Source organism: Ursus americanus, chromosome 14, assembly GCF_024610735.1.
Source record: "Ursus americanus isolate L20-20 chromosome 14, mUrsAme1.1.p, whole genome shotgun sequence".
In the NCBI taxonomy this organism is placed as follows: domain Eukaryota; kingdom Metazoa; phylum Chordata; class Mammalia; order Carnivora; family Ursidae; genus Ursus; species Ursus americanus.
This window is the reverse complement of record NC_142140.1, coordinates 618,043-634,167: the sequence shown is the minus strand read 5'-3', so window position 1 is coordinate 634,167 and position 16,125 is coordinate 618,043. Positions and strand designations below refer to the sequence as shown.

General features: G+C 54.0%; 2 protein-coding genes across 3 annotated transcripts in view; one reads left to right on the top strand and one right to left on the bottom strand.

Moving 5' to 3' along the window:
* Positions 1–11,177, top strand: part of ZXDC (ZXD family zinc finger C) — a 40,134-nt gene extending 28,957 nt beyond the window's left edge. For both annotated transcript variants that reach the window (XM_045812303.2, XM_045812302.2), the window contains 3 exons: positions 5,609–5,778; positions 7,920–8,021; positions 9,585–11,177. In XM_045812303.2, the coding sequence (XP_045668259.1) occupies positions 5,609–5,778; positions 7,920–8,021; positions 9,585–9,671 (359 nt within the window). In that variant the 3' untranslated portion in view covers positions 9,672–11,177. The remainder of the gene's footprint in view (positions 1–5,608; positions 5,779–7,919; positions 8,022–9,584) is intronic.
* A 449-nt stretch (positions 11,178–11,626) lies between these two features.
* Positions 11,627–16,125, bottom strand: part of CFAP100 (cilia and flagella associated protein 100) — a 44,547-nt gene continuing 40,048 nt past the window's right edge. The window contains exons 13-16 of the mRNA XM_045812417.2: positions 15,028–15,163; positions 13,826–14,031; positions 12,718–12,811; positions 11,627–11,740 (exon numbers count right to left, since the gene is read on the bottom strand). Coding sequence (XP_045668373.2) covers positions 11,627–11,740; positions 12,718–12,811; positions 13,826–14,031; positions 15,028–15,163 — 550 coding nt within the window. The remainder of the gene's footprint in view (positions 11,741–12,717; positions 12,812–13,825; positions 14,032–15,027; positions 15,164–16,125) is intronic.

The following is a 16,125-nucleotide window of genomic DNA, read 5'->3' as shown; positions in this document are numbered from 1 at the left end:
CACTGCAATAGTATTGGCTATTTTATGGAAGCTTCAGAAAAAAATAGATAATCAAATAGGAAGATGTGATTACCTATTGATGATGTTTATTGGGCTTAGAAAACCCAAGGGAATAGACTCAAATAATTACAAATAAGGGTAACTAAGTAGCTAATTGTACAAAAAAATGTTTGCATATATCACAAGAGCAGGTTTTCTGTTAGAATAATCAGAAACACAATAATGAATAATAGATCTCACTCATAATGGCAGTAAGTAGGATAGTATCTCAGGATCGCCAGTGTCACACATGCTGGGCCTAGATCAGCCCCTGTCTGTAGCTTACTATGTACTTGGATGGAACATTCAGTTCTGTTAATTTACATCTTTTATTCAGTTCCTTTAAAATCCCAAAGGAACTTTTTAAAAGAAAAAAACCACCTGTCCCTTTTAAGTTCATCTGGAAGAATGACTTAATTCAAATCTCCATGCAGACTTCGAAAAAGAGAAATAATGGGGCAGGGAGGCCACTGTGCTGCTGATGAAAGTCGGCCAGTGCTCTGGCGGAGAGCTGGCCAGCTAGACAGGTGGGGATGGCCGGAGCAGAGCATGCGGGCCGGTAAGGGAAGGATGCGTGGTCTGTAAGTGGTTCTGGTAATGTTGGTTTACTCTTAGGGAAAAATAATGGTGGATTTCTTACGCACCTTCTCCCCTGTAGTTCCACCACCCAGGGAAAACCACTTCTGGCGTTTTCATGTTAAACATTTTCCCACGTGTATAAACTACCCCTGTTACTTATTTCGAAGAAATGATACACAAATATTTTTATCTGCTTTTTGCTATTAAACATGAATATTTTTTCTTGTGAACAAATATATGTCTGTGGTTTCTCCTTTGACAGCCGTGTAGGACTGAACACATCAGGAACTATGAAAGTGTTAAGCCCCAGTGCCCTCCACCATCCAGGACATGTAATGGGTCCAGCTTCCCACCCTTAAGGAGAATTGGGGAATAGTTACTCAGATCGTTCACTGTGTTCTGTGGTTCAGTGAGGATCCCCAGCAGAGAAAGCCCGCATGAGCCCAAAGTTACCATGCCCCCCTACACATCTGGTGAGGGAAAGTGAGACATCAGAGCCAGTGGTATGCAGGATAGAGAGCTGACCGTACTCAGCACAGAGCCCCCCCAGGGCGGGGATGCCACGTGCTTGGGTTGGCACTGGATTCCGTAGCTGTCAGCATTGGGGCATCTTCGGGGAGTGTGCGGGCAGAGCTCTTTGCCTGAGCCAGTGTGTGCTGCTGGCCTCAACTAACTCTGATCATGGCTCTGTGAGGTGAGGTCGTGCTGCAGCGCGGTTCACAGATGAGTCGGTGGGGACTCGGTGTGCAGTGGCGAACTCCAGCTCACTTGTCTATTTCATGCCCAAATAGGATTGTCTTTTAGGTCTCCGTAACCGGAAGCTGACTTGCTGGCTGGTTTTGTCCTTCACTCGTCTCCCTGCTCTTCCATGTTATCTAGCCCAATCCAGTGTTCGGGTAAATGTTGAGATTATTGAAGCAAAATTCAGTTCATTGTGAAGATGACTTGCCCTCTAAGGTTTTCTGGAGTTCCACTGTGAGAAAGAAATTTTTTATGTTTGTTGACGTTGGTCTATGAGTTAAGTTGGTCATGTTACACGTAGTGCCATGGCATCTTTTACTAGTGAGGATGGCTGGGGATCGTTGTGGGGTCCTGCGTAGAGACCATGTGTTGGCTTAAGCCTGCCAGCATCCGTGGCTCGGTGGGCTTGTGTAGCTGACTCGGAAGGGTGTGATTTTCAGCCACTGTACATAGTGATGGTACACTACCAGATGGCACGGTGTACTGTCTGGGGTCACGTAACCCAGCACCCTGCCTCGACGGCACCAGCAGGTCAAGGTGTTTTCTCTCCTGAGCAGGGAGTCTGGAGGCCAGGGACAGGGCCCTCAGTGCATCAGCTCAGGTTCCCCTCTCCTGGCCCTGCCTTTTTCCCTCGCAGCTTTCGCAGGGTGCCGATGGGCAGTGTTCAGCCTGGCCTCCAGGACCTTGGGTGGACAAAGAAGACTTTGAAGGGGAGGCGAGCGTGGCTAGTCTGAAGGGAATCTGCTTTCCCATTGTCCTCTTCCATTTGCAGTCTTTGAGACCGTGCACTTGGGTCCAGGACTTCTGCAGGCTGCCCTGTCCGCCTTTCCTGCATGACAGTGAGTCCTCCCGTACCACCAGGCTCCCTGTGGCGCAGCATCCCGGGGCGTCTTCCAGAGCCCCGGACCCAGGACACTTCAGAGTGCTGGCTTCAGGGAGGCATCTTGTATGGATTCATTCAGGCATCAAGACCGTCTCAGGGCTCTGTGGCCAGCTTGGCCCTCCTCATGCACCGGCTTTCCTGGGAGGGCATGGTGAGATGTTCTGAACTGAGATACAGTATAGGGGGGGTCCTGGGGGTGTCAGCCCTCACCTTTTCCACCCTTCTGCTCTTGTCCTGGCAGGAACTGCATTTAAGGAGAATCCCATGAGAGCAGCGGTGTTCATATGTGTAAGCCTGAGCAGTTCCTTTTAGTTGTGAACATCTCATCCCCAGGAAGAGTTGTTAACTGGAGAAGGTGCTAGAGCACTTCCGTTTAAGGGCGGTGATTGCGGTCAGTGTAACTGTGGCGTCTGCAGGACTGCCGGACTGTCAGGGGCCAGGTGAAGGGACAGGGTGAGAAGAGAATGTGATGAAGTGTGTGCTAATACAGTAATTAGAGCCAGTTTCGCGATGATGTGTCACCAGGTATTCTAGTTCCAGTCTGTCTTACTTCCTGTTATAAAACTAATGCTCTTACATCCTTCTAACAAAAATACAATTATATTCTGGTTACCGACTAGTTTTTCAGCAGTGTATACTGTTTTTTATGGAAACCTGTAACGCTGATGTCTGGCAAAATTAAATGGGATCTGTTTGTGATTTTGTTCACATGTTTTTACTTAATTTCCCCATCATTTACATAGCATACGTGCCAGCACACATCTAGTGAAGGGACACAAGGCTTTGACCATTCTTCTTCCTTCACAGGTAACATAGAGCATGAGCTCCACAGCTTTCATTGAATCATTGTGAAATAAATGAGAAATGGCTGAGAATGGTGGTGTTTTTATCTTATAAAGCTAGATAATGAGCATTAGATATACATATTTATATCTTGCTTGCTTTTAAAAGTAGCTTAAAAAGATACATGACTTAATGCTTCCCTTAGTTGGTTTCATAGTGGTTTTCATAATATCCCTTGAACCATGTTTCAATATGTTTGTTTGAACTGAAAAATGAAATCGGACCTTTCATGGGGAATGAGCACTGTCCTGACAGTACTGACTGCCCGTGCTGCTTGGGCTCCGTGGCACAGTCCCCCCCAAGTTGCAGCTGCAAAGACCTGTAATTGTGATGAAATGACATTTAAAGCACACGAGCATTTTATTTAAGATGTTTTTTAATTGGTAAAAAGGTATGCTGTCCGTGTCTGAGTCTGGCAATGAGTAGTGCTCGCCCACAGCCCCGTGAGCCTCCTGGAGAACAGGCAGTGTTGCTGTTCTCCATGCGTTCTCGGGGCAATGTTGCTTTTGATATTTCATCATCATCGAAGTTTCTAATAGGTTTTGTCATTCTGGATGGGTTTGCGTTACTAAAAATTGCAGGTAACTTGATTTTTCACATGAGGATTTCAACTCCTAGAAAGTATATTTAAGTAGAAAGCTAGAATTTTAATTTATGTACATGTGTTTATCACAGGGAAATATGCTAGGGTGAGAAAAGACTTTAAAGCATAACAACGCATTCAGGTAAAAAGCCAGAGTTGAGGGGAGTAGCGTGCATGGTCAGGGAGAAGAGCCAGTGACACGGAGTTTCTTACTGTTAAAGAAGAGTGGGTGGATCCCGGGCCCTAGCCCCTCACCTTGCTTGCTCACCCCAGTCCCAGCCCTGGTCTGCTGTCTGGAAGCTGCAGAACAGTTGGGAGAAGCATGGATGACAGCCAGAGCTCATCCAGCAAGAGGGCACTGGGGTCCCTGAGGCAGAGAAGCTGGCAGACGGAAGTGGGACGGACATACTCAAAGCTATAATGGAACTACGTTTCCCTGCATTGAAGGGGGCACCAAATGTACTCCCTGGAAAACCAAGACTTGCCACCAAGGTGAAGAATCCCTCAGGCGCCCAGGAAGGAAGTACCAGGCTGTGGGCCGGAAAATGCACCGCGGCTTACAGTGCCCCCCCCCAGCGGAGTCTGTCAAGTGCTGGGGGTTAAGGAGACATGGCCCCAGAGCTCATGGCAGCCAGGTTGTCCGGTGCGTGCTGCAGCCACAGACAGCCCCGGGTGTGAGCGCTCCCGGGCATGCGGAGACGCCACGAGGGCGATGGGCAGAAGCGGGCAGGGCGTGGCGCGGGGCGCGCACACAGCACAGCTCCGGAGTGGGGACCTCTACGCTGGTGTTGGCATCAAGACCGAAGGCACACTTGCTGTAACTTGCTGGCTCGTGCTGTGTGCCGGAATCAGCTGTTCCTATTTAAAATGGAACCTTCCAGTACAAAAACCTACACAAAGAATGCAGCCTTTCATGTGTTTCCTCTTTTCCCTTTAACGTTAGGTCATTCGATATTTTCATGAAGATGTATTTTCTGGAAGTTCAGCACATCCTGCAGTTTCACTTGTTCCTTTTCATTTTATTAAATTCAACAAAAATCAGATGCTTTTATTCTTGTTAACTTATATGATGTTCATTGCAAAATTGTCTTTATAAAGTCATTCATGTACGCATGTCCCTGGACACAGCTGTCACAGCACCTGAAATTCCTTGGCGCTTACTCAGGCACTCTTCTAAACTTGCATGACATATCTGTTTAATCCTCCCAAGACTTTGAGGTAGGGAGTATTGTTCCCATTTCACAGGGAGGGAACATTGAGGCCGGAGCTCAGGTTGCTTGTCCAAGGCCAGGTGGCAGAGTCAGGGGTGGAGCCAGGATTTGATCCCGGCCGCTGGTCTTTGGGGTTTCGCACTGCTCTCGAACTGCGCGAGTATCAGAGAAACCCTTTCTGGATGTCTGGATTATTTGTTTCTTCTTTGTACTTCAGTATTTTAAAAAGCACGTTTTTATGAAATAACAAGCGATGACTTTTGAAGAGGAAGCTGGACAGAAAACAGCCTGAAGGATCTGGTGGCTTATTTAGCAAACACCGAGGGGCCCGAGGGTGGGATGGGCCGGCCGGCTTTCTTCCCTTCTTCCTTTTCTGCGATTGTATGGTTCTGCCCGGTAGTTGTGCTCCGGCGTCCGGGGTCTCCTGTGTGCCTGCAGCTCTTGGGGTTGCGGGGTAAGGAGGAGCCTCTGCCCCTGTGACACGGGCACCGGGGGTCTGATCGCTGAATGTCCAGAAGACACGTAGATAAGTTTGCTATGCTTTCTAATCAAAATCTTGGTTTTTTACACCTCTTAAGCCCGTGACTCTCCCTGTTGACTAGTTTGAAGTCTGCAGGGCTGTGCACAGTGGCAATGGGGAGGCTGTGTCCCCGAGTGCGGCCTCAGTGAGGCCAGGGCCCGAGCAGTGCGTGGTACACTGCACGTGTTGGTTTGTCTGTTTCATCGCAGGAGCCTCGGGGTCCGCTCAGAGGAAAATGAACGGTGGCAAAGTCAGTCCTACTCATTTCCACACCAGCCAGACTGGTTGGTTGTGTGGGAACGTCGTGGTGCCCAGCGGAGGCCTGCCAGGACCAGCTCCGGTGGCCGGTGTGCAGTGCGTTCAGGTCCAGCTACTGCAGGTAAGAGCCAGCGAGCGAACCATGGTGGTCACCAGGCGGGATCTGGGAGCCGGGCTTTGAGCGGTGTTTCCCGAGCCTCTACCCCTCCAGTGCTCCTTCCTCTTGGGAACTGCCCCCACCCTGCTTTAGACCATCCCAAGCCCTGGATGATGTCTCTGTCACCCCGGTCCCTCCCTTCCTCCCGCTCTGTCCCACTCTATTTGTCTGAGCTTCGTCTTCACTAGGATGGACGCTTCCGTGTCCCCATGCCCCTGTGTCTGTGTGCCACATTTCCTGGGAGTGCCGTGAGGTGGGGGTGAGGCCCTGGTCCGGCCTCAAGCCTCCTTGCAGCTGTTCGCGCTGCCCACGGTGAGCCACGGGAGGCCTCGCACGGCCCCACCCGTCCGCAGACCCCACCGCTCTTGTCAGGGCTGGGGTGAAGGGGCTTGCTCACGCAGCTTGGCAGTCCTGTGTCTGGGGAGCGCTCGCGGTGCAGCCAAGGGTATAGGCTTTATGGCTTAAAGATGCTGGCTTCCCCCGCCGGGCCTTTCTTCCCTACAAAATGAGCCCCTAGAGGGCAGGCCAGACAGCCCCTGGACTGTGCCCGGGGCCCAGCAGGTGCCTGCGGCCGGCAGCCACTCCCTGAACACTCACTGGACACACTGACCACAGCCCTGTGCGCACCCTTGTTTGCAGTCTCGTTTCTGAGGGGCCGGAAGAGGGACAATAAATTGGGACTGTCTGGGGAGAGAAGAGGCGTGGAGGCTGAGGGTACGTAGCTCCGACCTGGCCTGATCACGTGCCCCCTCTCCCCTGAGCATCTCCTGTGTTCTCGGCGCTCTAGGGCCTTAGAGTACCGCGTGCCTGGGGAGGCACAGAGATATCCGAGGACTTCTGAGTGCCGAGCTGACTCCGAAGAATAGGATGGCCAGATCCTTAGGTTCTGTAGTCCTGCGAGAGGCTTCGTGAGGAGATAGGGCCGAGCTGGCTGTGAAGAGTCTGGAAGGGGTGCGGAGGGCCTGGAAGACGGGGCCAGGGAGTGGCCTTGCTCATACAGAAAATAAGAAGCTAATGTAAGCATTTGGTGGGGGCGGGACCTAGGAAGACCGGTCTGCAGACGTGAGCAGGAAAACAGGTCTCTTTCCAGGTGTGGGGCCAGGGGGTTGGAGCAGTGAAGAGGTCAGGGCTCTTCCAAGATGGGGCTGTGGAAGTGGGGGGAGCAGCGAGCCCTTCTGAACACGGTCACGGCTGACAGGCGAGATGTGGGGAAGGCAGGACTGGAGCTTCTGATGCGGAGGCTTCAGGGAAGCTGGTACCGTTGCAGAAAAGGCGCTTGTTGGAAATGGAGAAGCTGCTGTTTAAGAGACACCCAGTTGAAGGTGGGAGCCTTGAGGTGGAAAAAACTCACTTTTAATTCTCCACCTTTCCCTTACCAGTTGGTGTTGTCATGGGCAAGGTACTTAAGTACTCTGGGCCTTAGTTTTATTGTCTGTGAAGTGGGAATGATGGCGCTCAGCACAGAAGGTTCTTGAGGCTGGGGAGGGGATGGGTCATGCTGATGGTGGCGGTGACACTGGGAGTTGAGCGGTGGGGCTGTGGGCCACCGTGGGCTGGAGATGAAAGCTGAAATGTCAGATGGTGTCCCTTTTCTTACTTGATTATCAGGGGCCTAGGAGCCTCCCCCGCTCCACAGACCTGTGCTCTCTTGTCCCTTCCAGCTTGACTGTGGGTTGGGGCAGAGGTGGGCCTTCTTGTGTGCTGTGAGGTGGCCGCTGGAGAGCCAGAGAGCCCCCAGGGAGGGCGCCGAGAGCCTCCACCAGAGTTCAGGAACAACCTACAGGAGGAAAATCGGGGCCTAGGCTGAGGGGAGCTATTGAATGTGGGAGAGTTCTAGGGGAAGGGCCTAGGAGTGGGGAACAGCCAGATGGCAGGTGGTGTGAGCCTCAAGCTGGGAACAAGGTGAGAGACTGAGGACCAGGAGGAGGGGTGAACAGCCCCCAGCCCCCGATTCCAGTGACTGCTGGGTCCTTAGGCCTCACCTGGCTCCCTATGTGGCCTCGCCTGGAATCCAGGGAGTGTATATCAGAGTGACGGGGACTCCTCAGGCCAAGGTGAGGAATGTTGCTGTGCTTGGTAAATGAAACATGCCATTGCCTCCCCAGGATGACTCCTCAGGTGAAGCAGCCTCGCCATTGGTTCTCGGCCCGCAGCCTTCCACCCTGCACCCCCTGTTCGCTGTCGATGTGCCCGTCTATGTCCTCCAGGTCTGGATGCCTTACAACTCTGGGTTTGTTAGTAAGACTGTCATGATGCTTTTGGGTTTCTGAGGCTTGTCACTGAGGTGGGGCTCAAGGGGAGACTCATTGGGTTGGTTGCCAGGATGTTTTGCTGCTTTCTAGAAAAAGTGGGTAAATGACCAAGAAATAAAAGACTAAGAATAAAGCTCAGGGTTGCTCCCCAGTGTAGCTCCTACTTGTAAATAAGGTGAAATTTAATACACTCTTCAAATATTTTATATTTAGAAATTCTAGTCACAGGACACCTGGGTGGCTCAGTTGGTTAAGCCTCTGCCTTCAGCTCAGGTCATGATCGCAGGGTCCTAGGCTCGAGCCCTGTGTCGGCAAGGAGCCTCCTTCTCCCTCTGCCTGCTACTCTCCCTGCTTGTGCTTGCCCGCTCTCGCTTGCTCTCTCTGACAAATAAATAAAATCTTAAAAAAAAAATGCTCTTTGAAATATATATAAAAAAAATTCTAGTCACTTTCTCCTACGGGAAATAGGCTGGCCAGTTTTTGTTTTTAAAGATTTATTTATTTATTTGGGGGGGGTGCAGGGGCAGAGGGAGAGGCAGAGAAACCCACGAAGACTCTGCACTGAGCACAGAGTCCAACATGGGGCTCGATCTCACAACCCTGAGATCAGACCTGAGCGGAAGCCAAGGGTGGGATGCTTAACTGACTGTGCCACCCCGCGCCCCCGGGCCAGCCAAGTTTGGACCTATGGGGAAACACAGCCAGGAATGTTAGTTTGCTAAATAAGTGAATAAACCAAGTATAGGTGGCGGCGGGCAGTTTAGATTTGGCTGTAACATAGAGTAGGTAGCTTATCAAATTTCTAACAGTTCTGCCTTAAATACATATTTTTAAAATTCCTACACATGGTAATTTAGTTTTCTTGTATTCAAATTGGGCTGTTCAACATTTTCCTTAAAAGGTCAAAAATAAATACCGAGTTAAGTGCTGGGAAACAGAGGGGTGGGTGGGGCTCCCAGACAGCTGGAGTGGGGGTTCCTTCAAATGCAGTTTGGGAATGTGCATTCAGAAAACCTCACGGATGTTGACTCCATTCTGCCTGGTATTCCCACTCATGAGATCGTTCTTAAATCTGGTAGTGGACAAATAATTGGCCAAAAGATGTTCCCCATGGCCTTGAATCTAATGCTGTGGGAGTGTTCTAGCCGGAGGAGGTGGGTTAGGTGGGCCGTGGCGCCGCCATTGATGAGGCCCACAGACAGGCAGGAACCGGGAGAGGTGCTTCCCCATGCAGAGTGCGGAGAGGGTTCTTAGTGAGACAAGGACATCACATTTCTGAGGAGACCTGCAACACAGCATCATTAAGTTCACTTTGCCGCCTTTTTGTTTATGCTAAAGTTTCTTTCTTCAAGGGATGTATGTGAAAATAAGGGAAAAACAAGTTTGCTTTAGGCAAGTGACAGGGGCCTTACTGGGTTATGAGGCTGGCTGTGTGCGGCCGCAGGGCTGCCTTGTGGGAGGCGGTCCTGCGCTGCCCAGCCCCCAGCTCTGCCCCTCACCGCTCTGCTTGGTTTTCAGGAGGTGCTTCCTGCAGCTGGAGGGGCTGCCGGGCCTGAGGAGGTGCGGTGTGCGGGGAGCACCATCAACCTGCGGGACCTGCAGTGACAGCGGCCCTCTGCCCTGGGGCCTGCAGGCCACGCCTCCAGTCTGCAGCCTCGAGACTCCCTGACGTGGTTTACAGGCCTGGGGGAGACCCCACTGGGTTTCTGCTCAGAAGGCTAGCCTAGTTCCTCCGAGACTTTGGGGCACGGTTCCCAAACATGTTTTTGGTACATTTTATCAGGAACCAGTTTGGGGCAGTATTCCTTGAAATCGCCCCTCAGGGCAAAGCACACGCCTTTCCCGGGCTTGGCGGTGCGCAGACAGCCGTCGTTCCTGTGATCTAAGCCACGGAGCCCGCGCCGCAGGAGGAAAACAGCCTTCGGCGGGAAGTAGGGTAGAGCACAGCTTCCCTTGTCGGATAGGACTTCATCTGTAGTAAAAGCAAATGGGATCTTTCTCCTTCTGTGTTTCAGCATTTGGCCTGAGAGAGATCTAGAAACCGTTTCCCTTTATGAGAGCTAACAGGCTGTTTCCCAGCCCCTTGGGTGGCGGTTGTGGTTGGGCTGATTCCGTCACGCCCTAGGGCAGAAGCGTCCCGTTGTCACAGTGAAGCCAAATTCGAATCCCTGTTTTGGCAGAGCGGGCGGGCAGCCCCGTGGGGGGGGGGGGGGGTGCAGAGGGGCACACACTGGGGCGCTGTTCGCGAGCCCTCGCAGAGAGGCCAAATTTAAAGCCCCTAATTTGGGCATGGTAGAGGTAAAACTTTACATTTTTCTAAATTCTGTATCCGAGTGTGCGTGTTGATTAAGAATTTGTGCCCGGTTTCTACAGTCACGGTTGCGTGCACGCAGTCACGGGGGACAGGGAGAACGGCACGCACGCCGCAGGTGCAGATGGGCGCGCGCTGTCCCGTGCACTTCTGCACCGGCGGCGAGCTGATGACCTAGAACGGATTTATCTGTTTGTCAGCGGGACTGGCCACAGGGCCGCTCCGAAGTGCTGTCTTTTGTCTTGTGCCTTGGAGGCGCACGTTGACTCACATGCCGTTTTGGTTCTTGGACTTGGACGTGTCCAAACTCTGCCTGGCCTGTGTTTCTTTATTTTTGAGTTTTTGGCCTTGGGCTTTTGGGAATGACCCCAGCATTTGGTGGTGAGTCCTCTCTCTGCCCTGCTCTGAGGTGCTGTCTCCAAGGTGCTTCTCCACCCACAGGAACTTGGGCCCCATTTATAAAGAGTTTTACCCACAGAGCTCTGTGCTGCGTCAGCCTCCAGGTTGCCCAGCAGCCCCCTCCCTCCACAAGGAGCCAGCCTGCCTGCCAGGGTGGCCCTTGGGGGCCGGGTGGCCCGATGGCCACACTGCACTGTCTTTCCGATGGGAGGAGGGGCTGGGCCACGGAGATGCTCTCTCTGGGGTGGGTCCCTGGAACTTCCCCCGGAACGTCCCCCTGGGAATGTCCACCACCACGATGTGATTGGTACTGGCTGTCAGTTTTCTGGGCACTGGGTTCCCTGGTGGCAGTGGGCCCAACTTGTGGTACAAACGAATAAAAGTTTTTGTATAGTCAGGTACTGGCAGTGTCGCTTGGCTTTACCTCACAGAAGTGTGTGTGTGGCGTGGACGTCATGTTTTGTCTTCAGTAGTGAGAACCCTCTCCTCCTCCCAGCTTGCTGCCTCCTTTCCTTGTCTTTGCACATCACATCTCAGTGTGGACTTGGCCGTCTGTCTCAAAGCAGCCACCTTACCCGAGGGCCAGGATGAGCTCCTTCCTCAAGCATGGGCTGAGGGTTCAGGGATTAGAGGGCAGGGTGTGGACGGTGGAACCAGACTGCCTCGTTCAACAGGCCATGAGGCTACCAAAGAGGGGGCGTTTATTTCACACGAGTAAGTAAATGTACAGTGGGAGGCTGGTAGGGGCACGGGGATATGGTGACAGCTGCCGCAGGCCAGCCCGCCCTGCCCCTGCTTCCTGCTGCTGTCCTTGCTGTGCTGCGGGCGATGGCCAGCCAGTGTGGGGAGGCTACGTGAAGAACAGCAGCTGCTCCTCCTCGTCGTCGTCCATCAGCACATGCTCAGGCTCCCGCTTTGCTTTGAGAGCTGGGGGCCGGGAGCGACTCACCAGTCTCCTGCCTCTCTGCAGAGTGAGCGGGCTCTGTGAGCCTGTGCCCCGCGGCCTCCCTGCACCGGGAGGCACTGCCCAGGCCCTGAGGCGTCAGATGCCCGTGTCCCGAGCGTGCCTGGAAGCTGGTGCTCTGGGGCTATGGGGCCCAGGGGACGTCCCGGCCTTCCCTGTCAGCCTGTGGGCTCAGGGCTGGAGCTGTTCTGAAATGACTCAGGAGTGAGTCTCCCCAGCATTTCCAGAGCCTGCTCCCTGGGCCGTGGGCCCGTAGATACGTGTGCATTGTGGGGTGCACCTGGAAACACGGGATGTACCTGGCTAAACAGGGAGGCCGCTTCCTTTGCTCCAGGGATTTAAGGGGGAGACCCCACAGTGTCTGCCGTCCCCGTGTGACAGCGTGGAGAGTGTTACTGTATTCAGAGAGCAGCCCCTCGGCCTCATCTGTCTGCTGGGGGCTGTATTTGGGCTTAGGCCTGCTTTAGGGAGCATACCTCCTGCTGCCAGGGCCAGAAGGAAATGGCTGCTCTAGCCTGTTCCCCATGGGGCAGCCAGGGGAAACCCTAGTGACGGGTGATGGGCTGGAGGCTGGGGTCTGGCTGTAGTGTCGGTGGTATGGTGGGACCCCGCGGGGGCTGAGCTGCTCCCACCTGCTCTGGGAGCTGAGGGCTGCACCTGGGTAGGGCTGGGAGGGCACTCGCCAGGCCGTCACCCACCAGGAGTTCGTGTACAGGAAGGCAGGCAACCCCAGGGGAGGATTTGCAGAGGAAGTGGGTCCTGAGGGGCAGCAGGGCTGGTGGACCAGGAACGGGAGACACTGCTCTATCCCAGCCTTACTCTGACGGCCCCATCTTTCCCCCAGGACCTCAGCAATTAGCACCTGCAAAGGGGGTGAGCCAGGCTTGGTTGCAGGCCCCCAGCCCCTCCCAGCCCCACTGTGCCTGGTCGTGGGGCCCTTCCCCCGGCAAGTGACTCCCCGGGGCCACCCTGCCTACCTTCTTCTTGATCTCAGCCTGGGCCCGGGCCTGGGCCCGCTGCAGACGCTCCTCCTGCAGCTGCTTCTGCATCAGGACCTTCTCTTCGCGGAGTCTTGGTGCCAGGGGCAGCGCAACACGGTTTAAGGACTGGAGGCGCCTGGGGAAGCTCCCAGATCCCTTTCCCAGCTCCTTGCATGCAGCCCTCAGTCAGGCCATGGCCCTCCCTTTAGGAGAAAACTCCCCACTCCTCTCCACTCTTCCCTGCCAGGCCAGGTTGGCTTCTGCTCTTGTTCTTAGGGGCTCCTGGCTCAGGTCCATCAGCTCATAACCCTTGGAGGACCACGTTCCTTGGTCCCCATCCCTGGTCACTGGTTGACCTGTGTGTGCTTCTGGTCATCAGACCTTTGCCCCGTGCCTGTTCCCACCCAGGTATGGAACAGGCGACACAGAAGAAGAGCCCCTGTGCTTGTGGGAGAGGCAGATGTCTCTTTGCGGATGTCTCAGGGCCCTGCATGGAGTGAGTGAACTGGGCAGCCCCCCAGGTCAGAGGAGCCAGTGGGTCTCTGGGGAGCTCCCTGGGCCTCCCCTTGGAGAATGGGTCCATGCTGCCTGTGTCCAACATTCTGACACTGCCAAGTGTTCCTGCCTGCCCCTGCCACTAAACTGGGCTTCCTCAGTTTCTCCCCGAGTCTTCACCTTCCCTCCCCTGGGCTCTGGCAGTGCCAGTCTCTTCCCTCTCCAATCCAACAGGGAAAATGGCCATTGCTGTCCCTTGTCCTTGGGTTGAGGCCATGCTGTCCACACCTTCACTTTGGCTCCTGGGCTCCCTGAGCCCACATCATCTCCCACTTCAGACGAGGGCCTTCCCTCACTGGGGCTAAGTTCGGTGCCCTCTTTGGTAGACCCCTGGCTTTGTCTTTCAGCATGGAGCACCAGGGTCCTCTCTCCCCTGGTTTGGGAGCTCTTTGAGGACAGGTCTATTATCTGACCTCTGTCCTCAGGGCCAGCCTGGGCCAGCCCAGAGCAGGAGCAGGGGTGTGGAGGGTGTCCTCTCCCTCAGCGCCCTCCCTACCGCGTGAGAGGCCCAGTTAGACCTCGCCGGGTGGGGCAGGAGCCGGGCTCTCACCTCAGGCGGCGCTCCTTCTCCTTGGCCTTCTCGGCCTGCTCGATCTTGATCTGGGGTACCCGCTCTAGGTTCTCCAGCAGCTCATCCAGGTGGTGCTCGATGATGGTCAGCATCTGCACGGTGCCCAGGCTGGACTCCTGCTGGGCGCCGATGCAGTGCCGGTACACATCCAGCACCTTGCGGTTGAGGCTTTCCAACAGCTTGTCCTGCAAGGCGGGCAGGCTGGCAGAGGGGTCGCGTGGGCCTCTGTCCCCCCCACCCCGCTCCGCAGCCTGCCGCACCCAGTGCCCTTGCTGTGACGTGGCTGACCTCCCTAAGCCCTGCCCAGCACGCTCAGCAAGCATGGGAGAAACAGCTTGGACACTTGGATTTTTCTTGGCCAGAGCTGTCCTTGCCCTCCTGTGGTCAGCCAGACCCAGGGTTCCAGCCACTACTGGGGCTGTACCCCAGCTGCCTTGGTGTGCGCATGGGGCCCAGTCCCCTCCTCTGGGGCTCTGTTCTGCCCCTGCACTAACCTCAGCTCCCCACAGGACACTGTCCCATGAGCTACTTTCTATGCGGCCCTGGGCAGATGGGCTGGGCGTGAGGATTAAATGAGGACTAGCAGACAGACAGGCTCAGGCCAGGAGTGGGGCACAGCCAGCACCCAGTGAGTCTGTCTGGGAGGAGGCGGGGTGCACCGGCCTGTGTGTTGTGGCATCCTGCGTACCTGGCCTGGTTCTGGCACACAGTAGGTGCTCAACAGTAACTTGAATGAATTAGGAAGCTAGGACTGTGACTATGGCCCCAAGTGCACTGTCAGGAAGGGTGCACCACTGCCTGGAACATTCTTGGCCCTCTGTGCCCTCAGAATTCTCACTCTTTCAGGATGGCTTAGGGACATGACTTCTTCCTCCGGGCAGGGTCACCTTCTGGACATTTTGTGTTGAAAAAACAGATGTATTTGTTGAATGAAAGAAGGAGTGGAGGAGGTGTGCTGGTCAGCTGAGTGGCCAAGGGGCATAAAATTACAGGGTGGCTCTGCTTTGGGGACCAAGGGCCTTCTTCAGCTGGTGCCCCTCGATCACGCCTACAGAGCTTGGAAGGTGGTGAGGGGCACTGGGTGCTCCCAGATGTGCTCTTAAATGGATTGGGCCCCAGTCCCATGGTCCCCCGCCCTCCCTGCACGCCTGCTGCCCTCTGGCTGCTGACGGGGAGCCTACCTCCTGAGCACCCTTGTACTCGCCGTAGTGGAAGACTCGGGCTTTGAGCTCCAGCTCGGCGGCCGACTCCTCCTCCTTGGTGATGGACATCATCAGTGTGGTGACCCACTGCTTCAGCTGGTTGACCTCCCTGTCCCTGGATGGGGGACGGCAGGGCCCTGCCCACTCAGCGCAGCTCTGAGCACTTCACCTCTCTTGAGCCTCACTGCCTCGCTACTGTCCTGAGGGCTAAGGGGCCATGACTGCAAAGTGCGTGCCCAGGGGCCAGAGATGCTGCTGAGATGCAGGACTAAGATTTAAGATCTTTAACAATTAACACTACAAAAAATAAGTAACAGCTTTATTGAGGTATAATTCACATACCTATAAAATTCTTTTAAAATGCACAAATCAAGGGGCACCTGGGTGGCTCAGTCCGTTAAGCATCGGACTCTTGATTTCAGCGCAGGTCATGATCTCAGGGGCATAAGCTTGATCCTGGGGTCGGCTCCACGCTTGGTGGGGAGTCTGCTTGAGATTCTCTCCCTCCCCCTTTGCCCCTCCCCCTGCTCGTGGGCTCTTCTCTCAAATAAATAAGTAAAATCTTAAAAAAATTGCAGTTCAGTAGTTGTCAGGATATTTACACAATTGCACAATCTTCATCATCTCATTTTAGAATATTTTCATCACCTAGAGGAACCCGGTCCCCATTAGTAATCACTCTCCATCCTTCCCTTTCCCCCCAGTGTGTGTCTGTCCTGGACATTTCATAAGTGTGGAGCCATACAGTGGCAGCCTTTGTGTCTGGCTCCTTCATTCAGCAGAATGTTTTCAAGGTCTGTCCATGTTACGGCATGTTATCAGAACTCCATTCTTTTTCAGGACTGTGTGACAGTCCCCTGTGCTGATGGACCATACTTTGTCCAAATGGACATATGGTTGGTCCTACCTTTTGACTCTTGGGAATTATGCTGCTGTGAACATTCATAGACAGGTTTCTGTGAAGACATGTTCTCAATTCTCTTGGGCATATATTTATTTTTAAAGATTTTATTTATTAGAGAGAGAGTGCATGTGCACACAAGCAGGGAAGGGGGCAGAGGGTGAAGGAAAAACAGA